Below are 20,602 nucleotides of genomic sequence, written 5' to 3' on the forward strand. Positions count from 1 at the left end.
AGCAGAAATCAGTGAAATCAAAACCAGAAAAACAAAATGCTCATAATTTGAAATGATCAAAATATCAAATATAAAACCGACATCAAGGCAGATTGATCATGAAAAAAAGAATATACCAAGAAACCAGTATCAGAAATGAAAGATAAAACATCACTACTCATCCTGCAGACAGTAAAAACATAATAAGCAAGACTATGAACTGTATGTACACATATCAAAAAATGAAGGTTAAATGGCTTAATTCCTTAAAAGATACAAACTACCAAAACTCACTCAAGAAAAAAATGGATAACCTGAATAGTCTGAGATTTACTAAAAAATTAAATTTAACTTAAGCCTACCAAATAATGACAATTTCAGGCCCAGATGGTTTCAATGAAGAACATTTAACGGAGAAATAGTACTAATTCTACACAATTTCTTCTAACAAATAAATGAAGAGAGAACACTTCCCAACTCGTTCTGTAACGCCAACATTATCCTAATCCCAAAACCAGACAAAAACATTACAGGAAAATTACAGGCCAATCTCTCTCATGAACACGTAAAAATTCTCAACAAAATATCAGCAAATAGAATCCAGCAATATATAAAAAGGATACTATATCACAGCCAAGTGGAGTTCATCCAGGAATACAAGACCAATTAACACTTAAAAAAAAATCAATGTAATTTACCATATAGGCAGACTAAGAAAAACCACATGATCATTTTAATAGATGCAAGAAAAGCATTCAACAGAATTCAACAGCCATCCATGATTAAAAAAAAAAAAAAAAAAACCTCAGCAAACTAGGAATAGAAAGAAACATAATTTAATAAAGGACATCTTCAATACCTAATAGTGAGGGAGGGAACAAAGAGTGTTGAATGGGTACAGAGTTTCTGTTTGAGAAGAGGAAACAGTTCTGAAAATGACTGGTGATGACTGCATAGCAATATGAATATACTTAATGCCAACAAATTATACACTTAAGAATGGTTAAAACAGTGAATTTTATGTTATACATATTTACCATAGTTAAAAAAAAAAAATCTTTCCCCAGATATGGTTCTTATGACTCTAAGCTATAGCTAGAGTTTCTACAGTCCTATGGTTACACACAAAAGAGCAGGGTTCCAACCTGTGGAGGAAAAAAAATATATTAACCAAGGACCTAAATGTACAAGCTGAAACTGTAAGCTCTAAAAGAAAAGTTAAGGTAAATCCTCCTGACCTTCGATTTGACTATAGTTTCTCAAATGTGACACGAAAAATACATATAAGAAAAGAAAAAATAGATACACCAGACTTCCTCAAAATTAAAAACTTCTATGCTCCAAAGACACTATCAAGAAAGTGAAAATAGGCAGCTCACTGAGTGGAGGACAATATTTGCAAATCATATATATTTGACCATCAGGAAGGAAATCATCAACAAAATGAAAAGACAACTTACAGACTGTGAGAAAATATTTGCAAACAACGCAACTGACAAGGGCTTAATATCCAGAATATACAAACAGCTCATACAACTCAATAACAAAAAACACCCCAATGAAAAAATAAGCAGAAGACTTAAATAGACATTTCTCCAAAGAAGATATACAGATGACCAATTGGCACATGAAAAAGTGCTCAATATTGCTAATTATCAGAGAACTGCAAGTCAAAACTACAATGAGGTATCATCTCACACCAGTCAGAATGGCCATCATTAAAAAGTTCACAAATGATAAACGCTGGAGAGGGCGTGGAGAAAAGGGAACTCTCCTACATTGTTGGTGGGACTGTAATTTGGTGCAGTCCCTATGGAAAATAGTACGGAGATTCCCTAAAAAACTAGAGTTACCATATGATCCAGCAGTCCCACTTCTGGGCATATATCTGGAGAAAGCTCTAATTCAAAAAGATACATGCACCCCAGTGTCCAGAGCAGCACTATTTACAATAGCCAAGACATGGAAACAACCTAAACGTCCACCACAGATGACTGGATAAAAAAGATGTGGTGTATATATATATATATATATGTATGTATACATACACACACACACAGACACACACACACACACACACAATGGAATACTACTCAGCCAAAAAAGAATGAAATAATGCCATCTGCAGCAACATGGATGGACCTAGAGATTATCATATTAAGTAAAGTAAGTCAGACAGAGAAAGACAAATATCATATGATATCACTTTTATGTGGAATCTAAAAAAAAGATACAAATAAACTTATTTACAAAATAGAAACAGACTCACAGGCATAGAAAACAAATTTATGGTTACCAAAGGGGAAAAGGGGGAGGGAGAGATAAATCAAAGAGTTTAAGATTAGCAGATACAAATTGCTATATATAAAGCAGATAAACAACAAGGTCCTAATGTGTAGCACAGAGAACTACATTCAATATCTTCTAATAACCTATAATGAAAAAAGAATATGAAAAATATATTTAGGTATAACTGAACCACTATGCTATAAACCAGAAAGCAACACAACATTGTAAATCCACTATACTTCGATAAAAAATTTCTAAAAAAGAGTATGCAATCATTGCATATCTGTGTAAGATGAAGTAAAGGTAGTACCACAAAAGAACTGCATTAACCCTACCGATGATTTATTTACTGTAAATGAAATTCTGTGCTTTTAGCAAACACTCATCAAGTATTTGTAGGCATACCTCAGAGATATTGTGGGTTCCATTCAAGCTCACTTCATTAAAGAGAACAGTACAATAAAATGAGGCCTGAATCTTTTGGTTTCCCAGAGCATATGAAAGTTATGTTTATACTATATTGTAGTCCAGTAAGTATGCAATAGCATAATGTCTAAAAAAAACACATACCTTAATTTAAAAATACTTTTTTGCTAAAAATGCTAATCATCATCTGAGCCCTCAGCAAGTCATAATCTTTTGCTGGTGGAGAGTCTTGTCTTGATCTTGATGCCTGCTGAGTCATCAGGGCAGCGGTTGCTTACGATTGGGGTGGCTGTGGCAATTTCTTAAAATAAGACAACAATGAAGTTTGCCACATCAATTGATTCTTCCTTTCATGAACAATTTCTCTGCAGTATGTAATGTTTCAAAGCATTTTACCCACTGTAGAATTTCTTTCTAAGCTGGAGTCAATCTTCTTAAACCCTACCGCTGCTTTATCAACTAAGTTTATTTCATATTCTTAAACCTTTGTTGCCATTATCAACAATCTTCACAGAATCTTTACCAGTATATTTCATCACAAGAAATCACTTTCTTTGCTCATCCATAGGAAGCAATTTCTCATCCACTCAAGTTTTCTCATGAGATTGCAGCAATTCAGTCACATCTTCAGGTTCCACTTCTAGTTCTCTTGCTATTTCTACCACATTTTCAGTTACTTCCTCCACCTAAGTCTTGAACCCCTCAAAGTCACCCATAAGGGTTGGAATCAGCTTATTCCAAACTCCTACGAATGCTGGTATTTTAACCTCTTCTCATGAACGTTCTTAATGGCATGTAGAATGCTGAATCCTTCTCAGAAGGTTTTCAATTAATTTTGTCCAGATCCATCAGAAGAATTACAAAATATACTTCTTATTTAAGACTTGAAAGTCAAAATGATGCCTTGGTCCATGGGCTACAGAATGGATATTGTGTTAGCAGGCATGAAAACACTGATTTTGTACATCTCCATCAGAACGTTTGGGTAATCAGGTGCATTGTCAATGAGCCGTAATATTCTGAAAGGAATCTTTTTTTTTTCCTGAGCATTAGGTCCCAATAGTGTGCATAAACTATTCAGCAAACCCTGTTGTAGACAGACGTGTTGTGATCTGGGCTTTGTTTTTCCAATTATAGAGCACAAGCAGAGTAGATTCAGCGTATTTCTCAAGGACCCTAGGATTTTTGGAAAGGTAAATGAGCACTGGCTTTAATGTTAAGTCACCAGCTGCATTAGCCCGTGACAAGAGTCAGCCTATCCTTTGAAGCTTTCAAGCCAGGTAGTGACTTCTCCTCTCTAGCTATGAAACTCCTATATGGCATCTTCTTCCAGTATAAGACTGTTTCATCTACAATGATAATCTGTTGGTTAGTGTAGCCACCTTCATTCGTTATCTTAGCTAGATCTCCTAGATAACTTGCTGCAGCTTCTGTATCAGCACTTGCTGCTTTACCTTGCACTTCAATGTTATGGAGACAGGTTCTTTCCTTAAACATCATTAACAAACCTCAGCTAGCTTCAAACTTTTCTTCTGCAACTCCCTCACCACTCTCACCTTTCACAGAATTGAAGAGAGTTTGGGATTTGCTATGGCTTAGGCTTTGGCTTCAAGGAATGTTCTAGCTGGTTTGATTTTCTATGCAGACCACTAAAACTTTCTCCATGTCAGCAGTAAGGCTGTTTTACTTTCTTACTCATGTGTCCACTGGAGTAGCAGTTTTAATTTCCTTCTAGAACTTTTCCTTTGAAGTCACAATTTGACTGGCATAAAAGACCTAGCTCTTGGCCTGTCTTGGCTTTCTACATGCCTTCTTCACTAAGCTTAATCATTTCTAGCTTTTGACTGACAGTGAGAGATGTAACTCTGTCTTTCACTTGAATACTCAGAGGCCATTGCAGTGTTATTCATTGGCCTAATTTCAATATTGTTGTGTCTCAGAGAACAGAGAGACCCAAGAAGAGGAAGCGAAGTGGGTAAACAGCTGGTCAGTGGAGCAGCCAGAACATACAATAATTATCAGTTAAGTTCATCATCTTATATGGGCACAGTTTGTGGTGCCCTAAAACAATTATAATAGTAACATCAAAGATCATTGATCACAGATTACCATAACAAATATAATAATGAAAAAGTCTGAAATATTGCAGTAATTACCAAAATGTAACAGAGACACAAACTGAGAAAATGTTGTTAGAAAAATGGCTCTGAAAGACTTGCTTGTTGCATGGTTGCCACAAAATTTCAATTTGTGAAAAACATCTGTAAAGCACAATAAAGGGAAGCACACCAAAATGAGTTGTGCTTGTACTGAGTACTGCTCATCTATACACACGCGTGGACAACCTTAACTTTATTTACAGATTTAAAAGAAGACATTCATCAGAAACTGCATTATGAGTTTTCTATTTATAATCTGAAAGAAAGAGTGTTCAAATTCATCAAAGTTAACCAGGATCAGGACTGAGTACAGAAATTGGTGATCCTTCCACTAACTTTTGTATCTTCTCATTTCTCCTCCTGAAGCCTGAGAAAAGTAAGGGGTAAAAAGAAAACTGGAATGAAAGAGTTAAACTTCGACAATATTTAATAAGGTTAAAACTACAATCTTGATTTTGGCACAGAGTATTTCCTGGTTAAAAGTAATCTACTTTCCCAAATGTGCTTTCCTGTTCAATTGTTATTACTTAAAACTATAAAAATGCACAAGAGAAGTTGGCAGGGAAGACTAGGATCTTGGGAGTGATAGAAGACACTCTTCTGTCTAGACAACAAGAAGCAAAATCAAAAGAAACTGAATTCAAAAGCCCTGCCAAGAGCCAATATGGAATTAATAGAATTTCTACAGGTTGTACTATCTATTCCAAAAAAAGTGATCTGTTATTTAGTAAAGTATCACAGAAACCCTCAACCCTTTGAGTCTGTAAGAACAAAGAAAACATAGAATATAGTACTATTTTAAAAAATTAGAAACTCAAATTCCTTCAAATTATCCTGAAGCTACATGAAAAGTGAAATGTAACTGTGGTCAATTAAACTATTTAACTCAAATCTCTGCACCAATAAAGTAATGCTAATGAGCGCATCCTAAGAAATTCAACTGGCTCATTACATTCTGATGTTCCAATCTCACCTGAAAAAGTGCCAAATAAAAATACATCACCAAATTTTGAATATGTAACTAGTGAAACAGACAGCCTTGTAATTATTCATATAATTAAGTGGTTTACTACTTTTTAAAATGAGAGTAAATGAAAAATGTTCATTTAACTAATGACACTTGGTAGACAATCTGATCACAACTACCTCTACATCTAACCAGGATCCAAGCTTACAGGTTCGGGACTATATAGTCCTGAAGCTTTGGTTGCAGTTCACTTTACAACAGTAGGTTCATATGAAAGTAGAGTTCTATTTTTTTTTTATTGGCTTTTAGCTTATTTTAAACCAATGGTCCAAATTCTGAAAACTGCAGTCCAAAGGTAATATCAAAAATATACATATTTGGATTATTTCCAAACAGTAAGGGACAACCTAAAACTACATAAATTGAAGTTGGGAAAGTGGCATGCGGTGGGGAGGAAGCTAAGATACATAAATGAATTACATAAACTTGATGCCAATAAACTTGTATATATTTGGTTAAGAATGTCATGTATCAGTGATGTTATGATGTATAAAAAATGACTTATTGCAAAGATAATATATAAGTATAAATATTAAAAACACTATTTTTCTTTGTTTACCTTAATAAAAGGAGGATTTTTTAATAGTAGGTCAAAGAAGCAACATATTCCACAAAAAATATAAAGAATTACTGTATACCCCTCCAGAGTAGGCAGGTCAGCACTATTATAGGCATCTGTATTCCAAAATTGTTAAAATTCACTGAAGAAATCAGTTGCTTTATAAAACATGAAAAATCTGAAGAAAGTTACATAAGGGTAGTAACAGCTTATATTGGACTTTGGTACAGAAGGAAGATAACCTTTTTCAAGTATTTCTCAAATATCTGGAATTGAGCATCAATTATTTTTTCCATGAAAATTATAGTTATTCACTTATTTATTCATCAAATATTGACTGGACATCTAGTATGTGCTAATCCTATGCTAAGTACTAAAGATAAAAACAAAAAGAACCTCTGCTCTTATGGAACTTAAAATGCATTAGAAAATCATTCAGCTATACCCTTTTATCTAAAAATTTAACATTTTTATAGGGAGAAGATATGTAACTGATAGTTTCTTTCCATTTTCTTTTTAAAATCTCTTCATCTAAAACTTATCTAAGAAATAAGTATTACTATAAAAAATATTATTCCAAGAAATAAAGAAAATTTTGGTCAAGAAAATAAACTAGTGGAAAGTAAAAATTAGAGAAAAGGACTAAAGTGAAAATAAAATGAGATTTTGCTTAAGCTCTTGGTGATTTTACATTTTCATCACATGCTTATAAATTAGAAAAATCTTTCTGGGGAAAAAAATTTGATGATACTTGTCACAAGATTTAAAAATCACATATTTTAGTCTAGTAATTCCACTCCTACGAATCATAAATGCAAAGATCTGGACAAAAATAAGTTTATAATCATACAAGAGAAAAACAGAAAATACCCTATGTATTTGAGAATGGAAGAAGGATAAAACAATTACAGTTTATCCACATATAGTCTATTATGCTACTATTAACAAGATGTTTGCCAAAAATTTTAGAGTAAGACGTTTACCATATAACTTTTAGTGAAAAAAGCAGAGTATAAAACTATACATACCCTAAGTGTCACTATATGCCGATGACATGTTACTATATACAGAAAACCCTAAAAGGTCCACACAAAAACTACTAGAGCTGATCAAAGAATTCAGCAAGGTAGCAGGTTACAAGATTAACGTTCAAAAATCAGTTGCATTTCTTTACACTAACGATGAATCAACAGAAAAAGAAAGTAAAGAAACAATCCCCTTTAAAATAGCACCCAAAGTAATAAAATACCTAGGAATAAATCTAACCAAGGAGGTGAAAGAATTATACACAGAAAACTATAAACCACTGATGAAGGAAATTAAAGAAGACTTTAAAAAATGGAAAGATATTCCATGCTCTTGGATTGGAAGAATCAATATTGTTAAAATGGTCACACTGTCCAAGACAATCTATTTATTTAATGCAATCCCTATCAAATTACTCAGGACATACTTCACAGAACTAGAACAAATCATAATTAAATTTATATGGAACCATCAAAGACCTAGAATTGCCAAAGCATTACTGAAGAGAAAGAAAGAGTCTGGAGGAATAACTCTCCCAGACTTCAGACAATACTATAGAGCTACAGTCATCAAGACAGCATGGTATTGGTACAAAAACAGACATATGGACCAATGGAACAGAACAGAGAGCGCAGAAATGAACCCACAAACTTTTGGTCAACTAATCTTCGACAAAGGAGGCAAGAATATACAATGGAATAAAGACAGTCTCTTCAGCAAATGGTGTTGGGAAAACTGGACAGCAGCATGTAAAACAATGAAGCTAGAACACTCCCTTACACCATACACAAAAATAAACTCAAAATGGATCAAAGACTTAAACATAAGACAAGATACAATAAACCTCCTAGAGGAAAATATAGGCAAAACATTATCTGACATACATCTCAAAAATGTTCTCCTAGAACAGTCTACTCAAGCAATAGAAATAAAAGCAAGAATAAACAAATGGGACCTAATGAAACTTACAAGCTTCTGCACAGCAAAGGAAACCATAAGTAAAACAAAAAGACAACTTATGGAATGGGAAAAAATTTTTGCAAATGAAACCAACAAAGGCTTGATCTCCAGAATATATAAGCAGTTCATATGACTTAAGAAAAAAATAACCCAATCCAAAAATGGGCAGAAGACCTAAACAAGCAATTCTCCAAGGAAGACATACAAATGATCAATAGGCACATGAAAAAATGCTCCATATTACTAATTATCAGAGAAATGCAAATCAAAACTATGATGAGGTATCACCTCACACCAGTCACAACAGCCATCATTCAAAAGTCCACAAATGACAAATGCTGGAGAGGCTGTGGAGAAAAGGGAACCCTCCTACACTGCTGGTGGGAATGCAGTTTGTTGCAGCCATTGGGGAAAACAGTATGGAGATTCCTCAAAAGACTAGAAATAGACTTACCATATGACCCAGGAATCCCGCTCCTGGGCATATATCCAGAAGGAACCCTACTTCAAAATGACACCTGCACACCAGTGTTCATAGCAGCATTATTTACAATAGCCAAGACATGGAAACAGCCTAAATGTCCAACAACAGACGACTGGGTAAAGAAGATGTGGTACATTTATACGATGGAATACTACTCAGCCATAAAAACTGACAACATAACACCATTTGCAGCAACATGGATCCTCCTGGAGAATGTCATTCTAAGTGAAGTAAGCCAGAAAGAGAAAGAAAAATACCATATGAGATCGCTCATATGTGGAATCTAAAAAAACAAACAAAAAAACAAACAAAAGCATAAATACAAAACAGAAATAGACTCACAGACATAAAATACAAACTTGTGGTTGCCAAGGGGGTGGAGGGTGGGAAGAGATAGACTGCGATTTCAAAATTGTAGAATAGATAAACAAGATTACACTGTATAGCACAGGGAAATATATACAAGATCTTATGGTAGCTCACAGAGAAAAAAATGTGACAATGAATATATATATGTTCACATATAACTGAAAATTTGTGCTCTACACTGGAATTTGACACAACATTGTAAAATGAGTATAAATCAATAAAAAAGTTTAAAAAAAATTATATATACCTTAAGATTAATAATATTAAAATACCTACATGCACAAAAAATTTTATAAAATTCTAAAAAAGCTATTAGAACTATAACAAAATATTAAAAGTTACCTCTGGGTGAAAAACTGAAATTTCACAATGCTTATTAGCATATTCAAAGATTCTAAGGATTCCTAGAGTAAAGAAATACATCTGTCTTTCATCACCAATTAACTGTAAAATACATTTGACTTTTAATATATCATTTGGTATAATCACCAATTCAGAAAAGTCCAAAAAAAGGAAACATTACATTTAAGTAAGTGGCTAACACTTGTGGTCTCCTGAAATTAATAATGCGTTATATTATAATTGGCAACATTCCCATCTTAAGACATTTCTTTCAAACTTAAATTAGGCAAGTGTGATTTAGAAGGTTTAATTTCACACACCAAAACCTTCTCTCAAAAGATGCTGAATGCTCAATTTACTATTAAAAATGTTTGCAATTAACTAGCTACTTGGAACAGGTTTTCTATAGCAAAATAAATATCAAATCTTTTGCAGAAATAATTTGGAGATATTTTTGTAGATATAATGGCTAGAAGAGTGATGTTTAGGGGAATCTAATTACAGAAATGTTGACTTCTCAGGAATATTTTTACAATCTGAAGTGAGCATGAAAAGCAATGTAAGAAAGTACTCTGACCAGGGCTAATCACTCTGGACCTCATGAGTAACATCACAGTGCACCATGGCCGCAGGCCAAATAATAAAGTGCCAAATGGAAAATGGCACAAGTCCATGAATTGTAAATACTGTATCAAAAGAAAATAAAGGAAAAAAATCTTTCATTAAAGCAAAAATGCAGTTGCAGTCCTGGTTCCTGTGATGAATAAATCAGCTCACGATTCCAAGAGTGATCAGCCATTGTTTAAACACATTCTCCATTGGTAGTAACTTTAAGTTTAAAAGCTTACTGTATGTTTCTTCAGTTCCTAAGCTTTTAAAATAACTAAAAATGTTATTGGATGGTGTAGTTAGTTTATAGCCCTATCCCCCAAAATTTTTACATGTAACATTTGATGATTAGGCATCTACCTGACCCATTAAATTACGTAATGGCACCAAATGAAGTACACATAAATCCTGCAAAAAAAGTATTCATACCAGTCAATGTGCCCAAACTTAAGACCACAAGTTCCACAGACATGAAAAGTTTCTACTAACCCAACATCAATCATTCTCTATTCTAACTCCGTTTGTCAAATTATTCATACGAAATTATCGTGTTCTGCTATAGAGCTTCTAAAAAACCCCAAAGTCAAACTTTTAGTAGTAAGTTAGAAAATGTTTCAAAAAGGATTCAACATCACATTAAGCAGCCTAAACCGGCAGCTAGTCCTTGGAGATGTTCTTATTTCCAGCGTATTGTTTCTCAGCCTACATTCACAAAAGAAATGTGTTCTACAAGAAGCTAACAAGTGTCTGCTTCACTTAGCTTTTGCTAATTACTCACAAATTTAGCTGCTCACAACAACAGACATTTATTATCTCTGACAATTCCAAGGGTTAACTAGGTGGTTTCCTCTGATATAGGCAAACTTCGACTGGGATGGGGTGGTCTAGCATGGCATCCCATGTCTGACAATTTGTGATGGATCTCAACTAGGCAGGCTCATCTCTGCTCCACACAGTCCCTCATCTTCAGGAAGTTAGTACAGATTTCTTAACAAAGCAAGGTCAAAGATCAACAAGAGAAGGCAAGCACTAAGCACTTTCAAGCCTGCTTGCATTATGACTACCAATGCCCTATTGGCCAAAGCAAGTTACATGGCCAAGTGCAGATTCAAGGGTGGAATACTTGACTCTGAGTCTTTTATAGTAGGAGCTACAACACTGCAGCGCAAAGTGACAAACACAGTGATAGGAAGAATCCGTGGTCATTTTTTGCAGTCTACCACACTGCAAAATACAGAAACTCTCTGCTCTATGGTGAAATAAATTTAAATAACAGCTCTCTTTTGATACTTCATAATATCTATTAGCATATTATATATAGTGCAGGACACACTGCCAATGCTTGTTTCAATGTTCATTTTCTAAATACATTAATATATTCAAAGGCCTATTTTTGCTCCTGAATATCAGGCCCACGTGGGTCATAAGTGATATAATAGGTAGTCCATGCATTAAAAAGTAGCTTTTGTTGCCCCTGTCGTGATTTGACTGAGAACTTTGCAAAGACAGTCAATGATGTAGTGTACGTAAAAGAACCCCAGGAAATACCAGGCATCATTAGTAGAAAATATCATAACTAGAAGTTTTTTTGTTCTAAAATTAGTCTTGTTGACATTTTCTTGTAAAACTAAACATGGAATTAGTATTAAATCTAGTAACTGCACTCATAGGCATTTGTTCCAAAAGAGGAAAAATTTATACTCACATGATACCTGTACATAAATGTTCACAGCAGCTTTATTCATATTAGCCCCAAATTGAAACAGCCCAGATGTCCTTCAACATGTGAATACATACCATGGAGTATTACTCAGCAACAGAAAAGAACAAACTATTAATGCATAATGATTTGAATGACTCTCCAGGGAATTACACTAAATTAACAACAACAACAAACTAATCCCAGTTAGTTGCATACTGTATAATTCCATTTATATAACATTTCTGAAATGACAGAATTTAAGAAATGAGACAGGAACAAGGTGGGTATAGTTAAGAGCAAAGCAAGAGATCACTGTGCCGATGGAACTCCTCTGTATCTTGATACCGATGATGGATACACAAGCCTTTACTTGTAATAAAACTGCACAGAACTAAATACAGACACACACACATACATACACACACAGATGAGTACAAGTAATACTGGGAAAATCTGAATAAGATTGGTGATTCTATCAGAATGAGTATCCTGCTTGTGATATTGTACAAGAGTTTTGCAAATGTTACCTTTGTGGGAAATTGGGTAAAGGACACACAGGATCTCCCTAAAGTACTTCTTGCAACTGTACTGAATCTACAATTATCTCCATAAAAATTTCAATTAAAAATTTTTTTCTTAAGTTTAGCTTAGGAAGGTAGTTTCCCTGGACTTTCAGTTTCTTTCAGAGTTTAATTCAAACAGTATGGCTAGTATGAGGGTACAAATACTTACATTTGGGACATCAATTGCTACCTCCCTCATGGCACTGGGCCTGATGTCATTCATCCCCTGCAAAAAATCTTTCAGAGTAACCTTCACCAATCCAGCCACCTTGCTGTCAGGGAGGTTAGGCTGTTTCCTCAAGACTCTCCGCAAGGCATAGAGACCTACAAAAAGAAAAGTAAAACAAGCTTTATCTTCTACCTCACAAATACAGACTGAAACATTACTGATAAAAATAATAACAAAAAGTCCAAACCTAATTCATGTTGTAGCATTTAAAATTTTGTGTGCTTTTGTGTGTAGGTGTGGGGGTTTGTGTGGATAGCAGTAAGAAGGTAGAGAGGTAGATGAAAATAATATAGGGGATGAAGGCAAAAATCCAAATGCTTAGTTTTGACGGTGAAAATATGACAAACTGATGTGAAACATGGAAAGACAGGTATTTACAAATGTGAAATAAAACTTATAAAAGAACATCCACAAAAAAGACCATAACGCTTTATCAAAATAATTTAGGGAATTTCTCTGAAAAGAGCAAAATATTAAAATAAGAACATTTCTTTTGCCTCATACCTTTTGTTAACAAACCAAAGTTAAATTTTGTAAGGTAATGGCAGAACATCTTGAAGGAAATACTTAGCCTGCAGTTGGAAATGTGGTTTTGGAACTCAAGAGAGAATCAAACTTCAGAGTTATGCACATACACACAAGAGCTTACATTATAGACATTGAAGAGACCTGTACAAGGGAAGCTAGGGAGGGATGAGGGATGGAAGAATGAAGGCTGAAGACTCAATCTTAGGAAACCTTATTATCTGAGGAGCTTAAGAATAAACAATGGTTTAAAAAAAGAGAGAATTAATAGGCAGAGATAGAGAAGTAGAATCAGAACAGCAAAATACAAAGACAAAAAGATGGCCAATCAAGTCAAATTTAGAAAGATCCAAAACAAATGAAAAGAGGTAACGCTGATCTAGGAAGTTAAAGATACTAGGTTCTTTGTCTTTGCTATTTGCTTGGAGTTTAAACACTGACAGGAGTGAATGTCCAACCCCCTCCACCCACACCTAAATTACCAGATTTGGAGCCTATTGATCTGTGACAAAGACCTCCAGTCTAGAGGGCAGCAAAGTCCCTATGTGCTCTTTGCCTTAGGGTCTTTTTCAGTGAAGTGCTATACTTGTGTTCTAGTGCACAATGAAGTCCCATTTGAAGAATTTTAGCCTCAGAGACTTAGAAATCCAGCCTGAATATGTGAACTTGCCCTGGGACAACAGCTAGTTCCATCACTTTTAACATCTTTTGTCTAAAATGTTATGCCTCAATGAATTTTTACTAAATGAAAATGATAACATAATTGCCATTTTACTTGCTTTCATTTGTTTGAACTTTGAAACAGAAGCACTGATGCAAGGAATGCAGGTATAAATTCCCCCAAACAGAGAGGGTTGCATATCTTTGACTACTAAGAAAAAACAGTGAATAGTAGAACGACACTCAGAAAATAGATCCATAGTGATCTTTCCCAAGGAAAACTATCAGTGTAAGTCTAATATTCACAGAGGTATTTGAGATAGCAGGCTAACTGGAAAAAAAGCTACAAAAGAGGAAGTTGAGGATATGTGTAAAAACATCACTATTTTCTTGGGAAATTTTCTTAGGCTTTTCTCTACAATCTAAAATCTTTATAAGTCACTTATATAAGTCTATCTTACAAATGCCCATTTGGTTTTTTGCCTTCCAAAAATGTTGAAAGATAATTCTTCAGGCCATTCATGTTTCTGCTTATCTTTCCAGCACAAGCACTAACTGACTCTGTTACAAACCATCTTTTCAAGGATGTTTGTACACAGGAAGATAGAGGAAGACAGAGTGTCTCCTGCCAAAGCAAAGGGCAAACATGCTTACTGCCCATTACAGCATACCCTCCCTATGCTGAGAGTTCTCCCCCTGTAATGCTGTAAATACTGAGACTCTTAGAGTGGAGCAAATGCTGCTGCTCTGGCTATTTCTGTTGCTAAAGTAATAGTCTGTCCTTTAACTCTGACCCAGGAATACTGCATCTTCTGCAAGCACTTGTGAAACTTGATAGCTTACAAGTTGGGTAAAAATCTCAAGCCCTTCACAGCTCTTGACATGAAAATAAAGATTTTAAATTAGACTGTTTCGCTGCCCAACACACCTTTTAGTTAATTAGTACCAGAGTATAAAAAACTAAATAAATAAAGTTTCAGAAATAAGGCACTGTGCCTTAAACAGTACCTTGGTGGCCTGAAAGAATTTAAACAGTTCTCAAAAACTCTTTACATAAATGGAAGTAATCAAAAGACCAAAGGAACTACTTCATGTTTCAAATCTGGCAATTTTGTCAATATTTCTAAGTTTGACCAGATAGCTTACTCTTATTGGTACCTATACACTAAAAACTGAAACAAAGGAAGTGGTGTAATAATTTTCCCACCATATTTACATCATGAGGCATAAAATTTGGCAATAAAGGAGACCAATTATTTTCATTTGAGAAAGGGGTTTGGAAAGGGCAGGCAATATATGGTTTTAAAAAGTATACATAATACTATAATATAAACGTATATTTATAAAACAGCATAACCTCTACAAGTTCAAATACAAACTACTGAACTTAAAGCTGGGCAAAAACTCCACATCTATGAGGATAGCAAGAAAACAGCAGTAATTCCCAGAGGAAACAGAAAAGGAAAAAGAATTAAGAAGCCTAGAGTTTCCAAAAGTTAAGAAATACTAGGGGGGGTGTAGCAAGGATGGCAGAGTAGGAACACCCTGAGCTTACCTCCTCCTACAAGCATACCAAAATTACAACTGTTTGCAAAGCAACTATCTATGAGAACAACTTGAAAATTAGCAGAAAAGATTTCCACAACTAAAGATATTAAAAGGGAATTATGAAACTATGAGACAGTAGGAGGGACAGAGATGCAACATAGTCAAGACCCGTACACCTACGTGGGTGACCTACAAATGGGAGGACAGATGTGTCCCATGCAGCCTACACAGCAGGCATGCCCTAGAATATACAGCTCTAGTGACCAGAGGGGAGTGTGCTACCAGGCACCAAAGAACGTCTCCTACATGAGGCCTCTTCTCCAAAACTGGCAAACATAACCAACCTACTTAATACGCAGAAAAAAAGAGCAAATTTGGGAAAATGAGGAGACAGAGGAGTACGTTCCAAATAAAGGAACAAGACAAAATACCAGGAGAAGAAATAAACCAAGGGGAGATAAGAAATCTTCCCAATAAAGAGGTCAAGGTAATAATCATAAAGATGCTCAATAAACTCAGGAATAGAATGGATGAACAGAGTAAAAATTTTAACAAAGAGAAAATATACTGAAGAACCAAATAGAACTAAAAAATGAAATAACTAGTAATATCCAAAATATACAAATAGCTCATACAAGTTAACACTGAGAAAAACAAACAAGCAGGTTAAAAAATGGGCAGCAGATTTGAATATACATTTTTCCAAAGAAGACATAAAGACAGCCAACAGGCATATGAAAAGGTGCTCAACATCACTAACTATTAGAGAAATGCAAGTCAAAACCACAATGAGGTGTTACCTCACATTTGTCAGAATGGCTATCATCAAAAAGTCTATAAATAACAAATGTTGGTCAGGGTGTGGAGAAAAGAGAACCCTCATACTCTGCTGGTGGGTATGTAAATTTGTGCAGCCAGTGGAAAACAGTATGCAGGTTCCTTAAAACACTAAAAACAACTTTCATATGATCCAGCAATTCCACTCCTGAGTATATACCCAGAAAAAAATGAAAACACTAATCCAAAAGGATACATGCACTCTAATGTTCACAGTAGCACTATTTATGACAGCTAAGACATGGAAACAATTCAAGTGCCCATCAAGAGAAGACTGGATTAAGAAGACATGGGGTGTGTGTATATACATACACACACAATGGAATATACTTAACTATAAAAAAGAACAAAACACTGCCATCTGCAGCAACATGGATGTACCTAGAAAATATTATGCTTGGTGAAGCAAATCAGACAGAGAAAGACAAATACTATATCACTTATATGTAGAAACTAAAAAATAATACAAATGAATGTATATACAAAACAGAAAGAGATTCAGGAATAGAAAACAAACTTGTGATTACTAAAGGGGATAGGGAGGTAGGGTGGGACAAACCAGGGGTATGGGATTAACAGATACAAACTTCTATATATAAAACAGATGAGCAACAGTGATTTACTATATAGCACAAGGAATTATACCCATTATCCTGCAATAACCTATAACAGGATATAACCTGCAAAAAACACTGAATCACTATGCTATACACCTGAAATTAACACAATATTGTAAATAACTATACTTCAACTAAAAAAAAAAAGAATACAATAAGTAAAAGATTTGCGAGAAGCAATCAACAGTAGATTGCTACACAATACTAAAAAATTGATCAGCAAACTGGAAGACAGAGTAGTGAAATCACTCAAGCTAAACAGAAATAAAGTAAAAAGAATTGAATAAGGGTAGTTTTAAAAGACCTATGAGACAACAACAGGCATACTAATATTCACATGACAGGGGTCTCAAAAGAAGAGAGAAAGAAGCAGAGAACTTATTTCAATAAATAATAGCTAAAAACTTCACTAACCTAGGAAAGGAAAGAGACATCCACGTCAAGGAAGCACAAAGAGTTCCAAACAAGATGAACCCAAAGAGGACCACACCAAGACACATTATAATGGAAAAGGCAAAAATTAAAGAATCTTAAAAGCAGCAAGAAAATAGCAACTAGTTATGAACAATGGAAGTTCCATAAAATTATAGGCTGACTTTTCAGTAGAAAATTTGCAGGCCAGAAAAGGGAGTGGCATGATATATTCAAAGAGATGAAAGGGAACATACAACCAAGAATACTCTACTCAAGATGGCTATCATTCAGATATGAAGAAAGATAAAGAAGTTTACAGATAAGCAAAAGCTAAGAGTTCAGCATCACTAAACTGGCTTTACAAGAAAGGTTAAAAGAATTTCTCTAAGCAAAAAGACCTCAGTTAGAAACATAAAAATTATGAAAGGAAAAATCTCAACAGTAAAGACAAATAAAAAGTAAAGGGAATAGATGAGTCACTAATAATGCTAGTAGGAAAGGTAAAAGACAAAAGTATTAAAATCATCTATATCCACAGTAAGTAGTTAAGGGATACACAAAACAAAAATAGGTAAAATACGATGTCAAAAACATTAAATGTGGGGATGTGAGCAAAAACGTATGGTTTTTAGAATATATAAGAAATACACAAGAAAATCATAAGAGATCATCAACTTAAAATAATCACATATATAAATCAGTTGCCATATATAAACCTCATGATAACTACAAATCAAAAAACTGTAATAGATACACACCAAAAAGCAAATGAAAAGAAAAAGGAATTCAAGCATAACACTAAAGATACTCATCAAATCTCCAGGAAAGAGAGCAAAAAGAAGAAAGGAACAAAAAAGACCTAAAAACAAACAAACAAACCCAGAAAGCAATAAATAAAACAGCAACAAGTGTATACCTATCAATAATTAATTTAAATTTAAAAGGACTAAATATGCCAATTAAAAAACACAGAGTGGCTAAATGAATAATACTAAAAAAAAAAACAAAACAAAAAACCCTACATAGCCTGCCCTACAAGAGACTCACTTCAGATCTAAGACACACAGACTGAAAGTGAGTAGATGGAAAAAAATATTTCATGTAACTGGAAATGAAAAGAAAGCTGAGGTAGCACTGCTTAGACAAAAAAAGACTTTAAAATAAAAACTGCAAAAAGAGAAAAGGGGAGATATTACATAATGATAAAAGGATCAATCCAACAAAAAGATGACTAATAATTGTAAATGTATATGCATCCAATATATGAGAACCTAAATACATAAAGTAAATATTAGCAAGCATAAATAAAGAAATTGATAGTAACACAGTAACAGCAGGGGATTTTAACAGCCACTTACATCAAACAGACAGATCATCTAAACAGAAAATCAGTAAGGAAACACTTCCTTAAATGAGACACTAAAGCAGCTGGACTTGTGTGTGTAAATACATATATACACATACAGTATTTCATTCCCAAACCGCAGAATACACATTCTTTTCAAGTACACACGGAACATTCCCAGAACAGATAACATGCTAGGTCACAAAACAAGTTTCAATAAATTTAAGGTTGAAATCATACTCTAGCATCTTTTCCTACCACAATGCTATGAGGCTAGAAATTAACTACAAGAAAAAAATGGAAGGAAAAAAAAAAAAAAAAACCCCACAGTGGCTAAATAATATGCAACTAAAAGGGTTACGGAAGAAATTGAAAATGAAGTTTAAAAAAAAAACCCTGAAGATAAATGGCAATAAAAATAAAGTGATCAAAAATCTATGGGACACAGCAAAACAGTTAAAGAGGGAAGTTTACAGCAACATGAGCCTACCTCAGGAAAGAAAAAAAAATCTCAAATAAATAAGCTAAACTTACACCTAAAAGAACTAGAAAAAGGATGAATAAAACCCAAATAAAACCCAAAGAAATCACAAGATCAGAGCAGAAATAAATGAAATAACTAAAAAAAAAAAAAAACAGGAAAGATCAATAAAACGAAGAGCTTCTTCTCTGAAAAGATAAACAAAATTGACAAAGCTTTACCCAGACTCATCAGGAAAAAAAGACAGAGGGCCAAAATAGATAAAATCAGAAACAAAAGAGAAGCTACAACCAACACTAAGAAATACAAAGATTCATTAGAGATTATAAGAGATTATACCTCAATAAAAAAAGGAACAACCTAGAAGAAATGGATAAATTCCTAGAAACATACAATTTCCCAAGACTGATTAAGAAAGAAACAGAAAATCTGAACAGACTGGTAATTAATCATTTAGTACTAAAACTGAATCAGTAATCAAAAAACTCCCAAAAATCAAAAGTCTGGGACAAGATGGCTTCACAGGGGAAATCTATAAAACATTTAAGGAAGAGTTAACACTTATCCTTCTCAAACTATTCCAAACAACTGAAAAGGAAGGAACACTTCCAAACTCACTCTACAAGGCCAACATTACCCTGGTACCAAAAGCAAACAAAGACATTATAAAAAAAGAAAATTTTAAGACAATATCCCTGATGAACATAGAAGCAAAAGTCCTCAACAAAATACTGCCAAATTGACTCCAACAATACATTAAAAGAATCATACACCATGATCAATTTGGATTTATCCCAGGGATGCAAGGAATTTTCAGTATCTGCAAATCAATCAATGTGATACACCACATTAACAAACTGAAGAATAAAAACCATGATCATCTCAATAGATGCAGAAAAAGCTTTGGACAAAACTCAACATCCACGTATGATAAAAACTCTCAACAAGATGGGTAGAGAGGGAACATACCTCAACATAATAAAGGCCATGTATGATAAACCTACAGCCAGCATCATTCTTAATGGTGAAAAGTTGAAAGCATTTACTCTAAGAACAGGAACAGGACAAAGATGCCCACTCTCACGACTTTTATTCAACATAATATTGGAAGTTCTAGCCATGGTAATCAGACAAGAAAAAGAAAGAAACAGAATCAAAATTGGAAAGGAAGAAGTAAAACTGTCACTGTGCATGGCTTGACACTCTATATACAAAATCCTAAAGATGCTACCAAAACACTAATAGAACTAGTAAATGAATTCAGTAAAGTTGGAAAATATGAAATTAATAAACAGGTATCTGTTGTGTTTCTATACACTAGTAACAAATTATCAGAACGAGAAATTAAGAAAACAATTCCATTTACAATTGCATCAAAAAGAATAAAATACCTAGTAATACACCTAATCAGGAAGTAAAAGACATGTACTCGGAAAACTATGACATTGATGA

The 20,602-nt window shown here is 34.1% G+C and overlaps 1 protein-coding gene across 10 annotated transcripts in view; it reads right to left on the reverse strand.

The window, feature by feature from the left end:
- The window catches only part of AFG2A (AFG2 AAA ATPase homolog A), a 342,561-nt gene that overhangs the window by 290,475 nt on the left and 31,484 nt on the right, over positions 1 to 20,602 (reverse strand). For all 10 annotated transcript variants that reach the window (XR_012498999.1, XR_012498988.1, XR_012498987.1 and 7 more), the window contains exon 10: positions 12,664 to 12,818. Coding sequence is in view for 6 of the 10 variants with exons in the window: in XM_074341241.1 (XP_074197342.1) it covers positions 12,664 to 12,818 (155 nt within the window). In the remaining 4 variants the exon portion in view is untranslated. The remainder of the gene's footprint in view (positions 1 to 12,663; positions 12,819 to 20,602) is intronic.

The sequence above is a fragment of the Camelus bactrianus genome, chromosome 2 (genome assembly GCF_048773025.1).
Source record: "Camelus bactrianus isolate YW-2024 breed Bactrian camel chromosome 2, ASM4877302v1, whole genome shotgun sequence".
In the NCBI taxonomy this organism is placed as follows: domain Eukaryota; kingdom Metazoa; phylum Chordata; class Mammalia; order Artiodactyla; family Camelidae; genus Camelus; species Camelus bactrianus.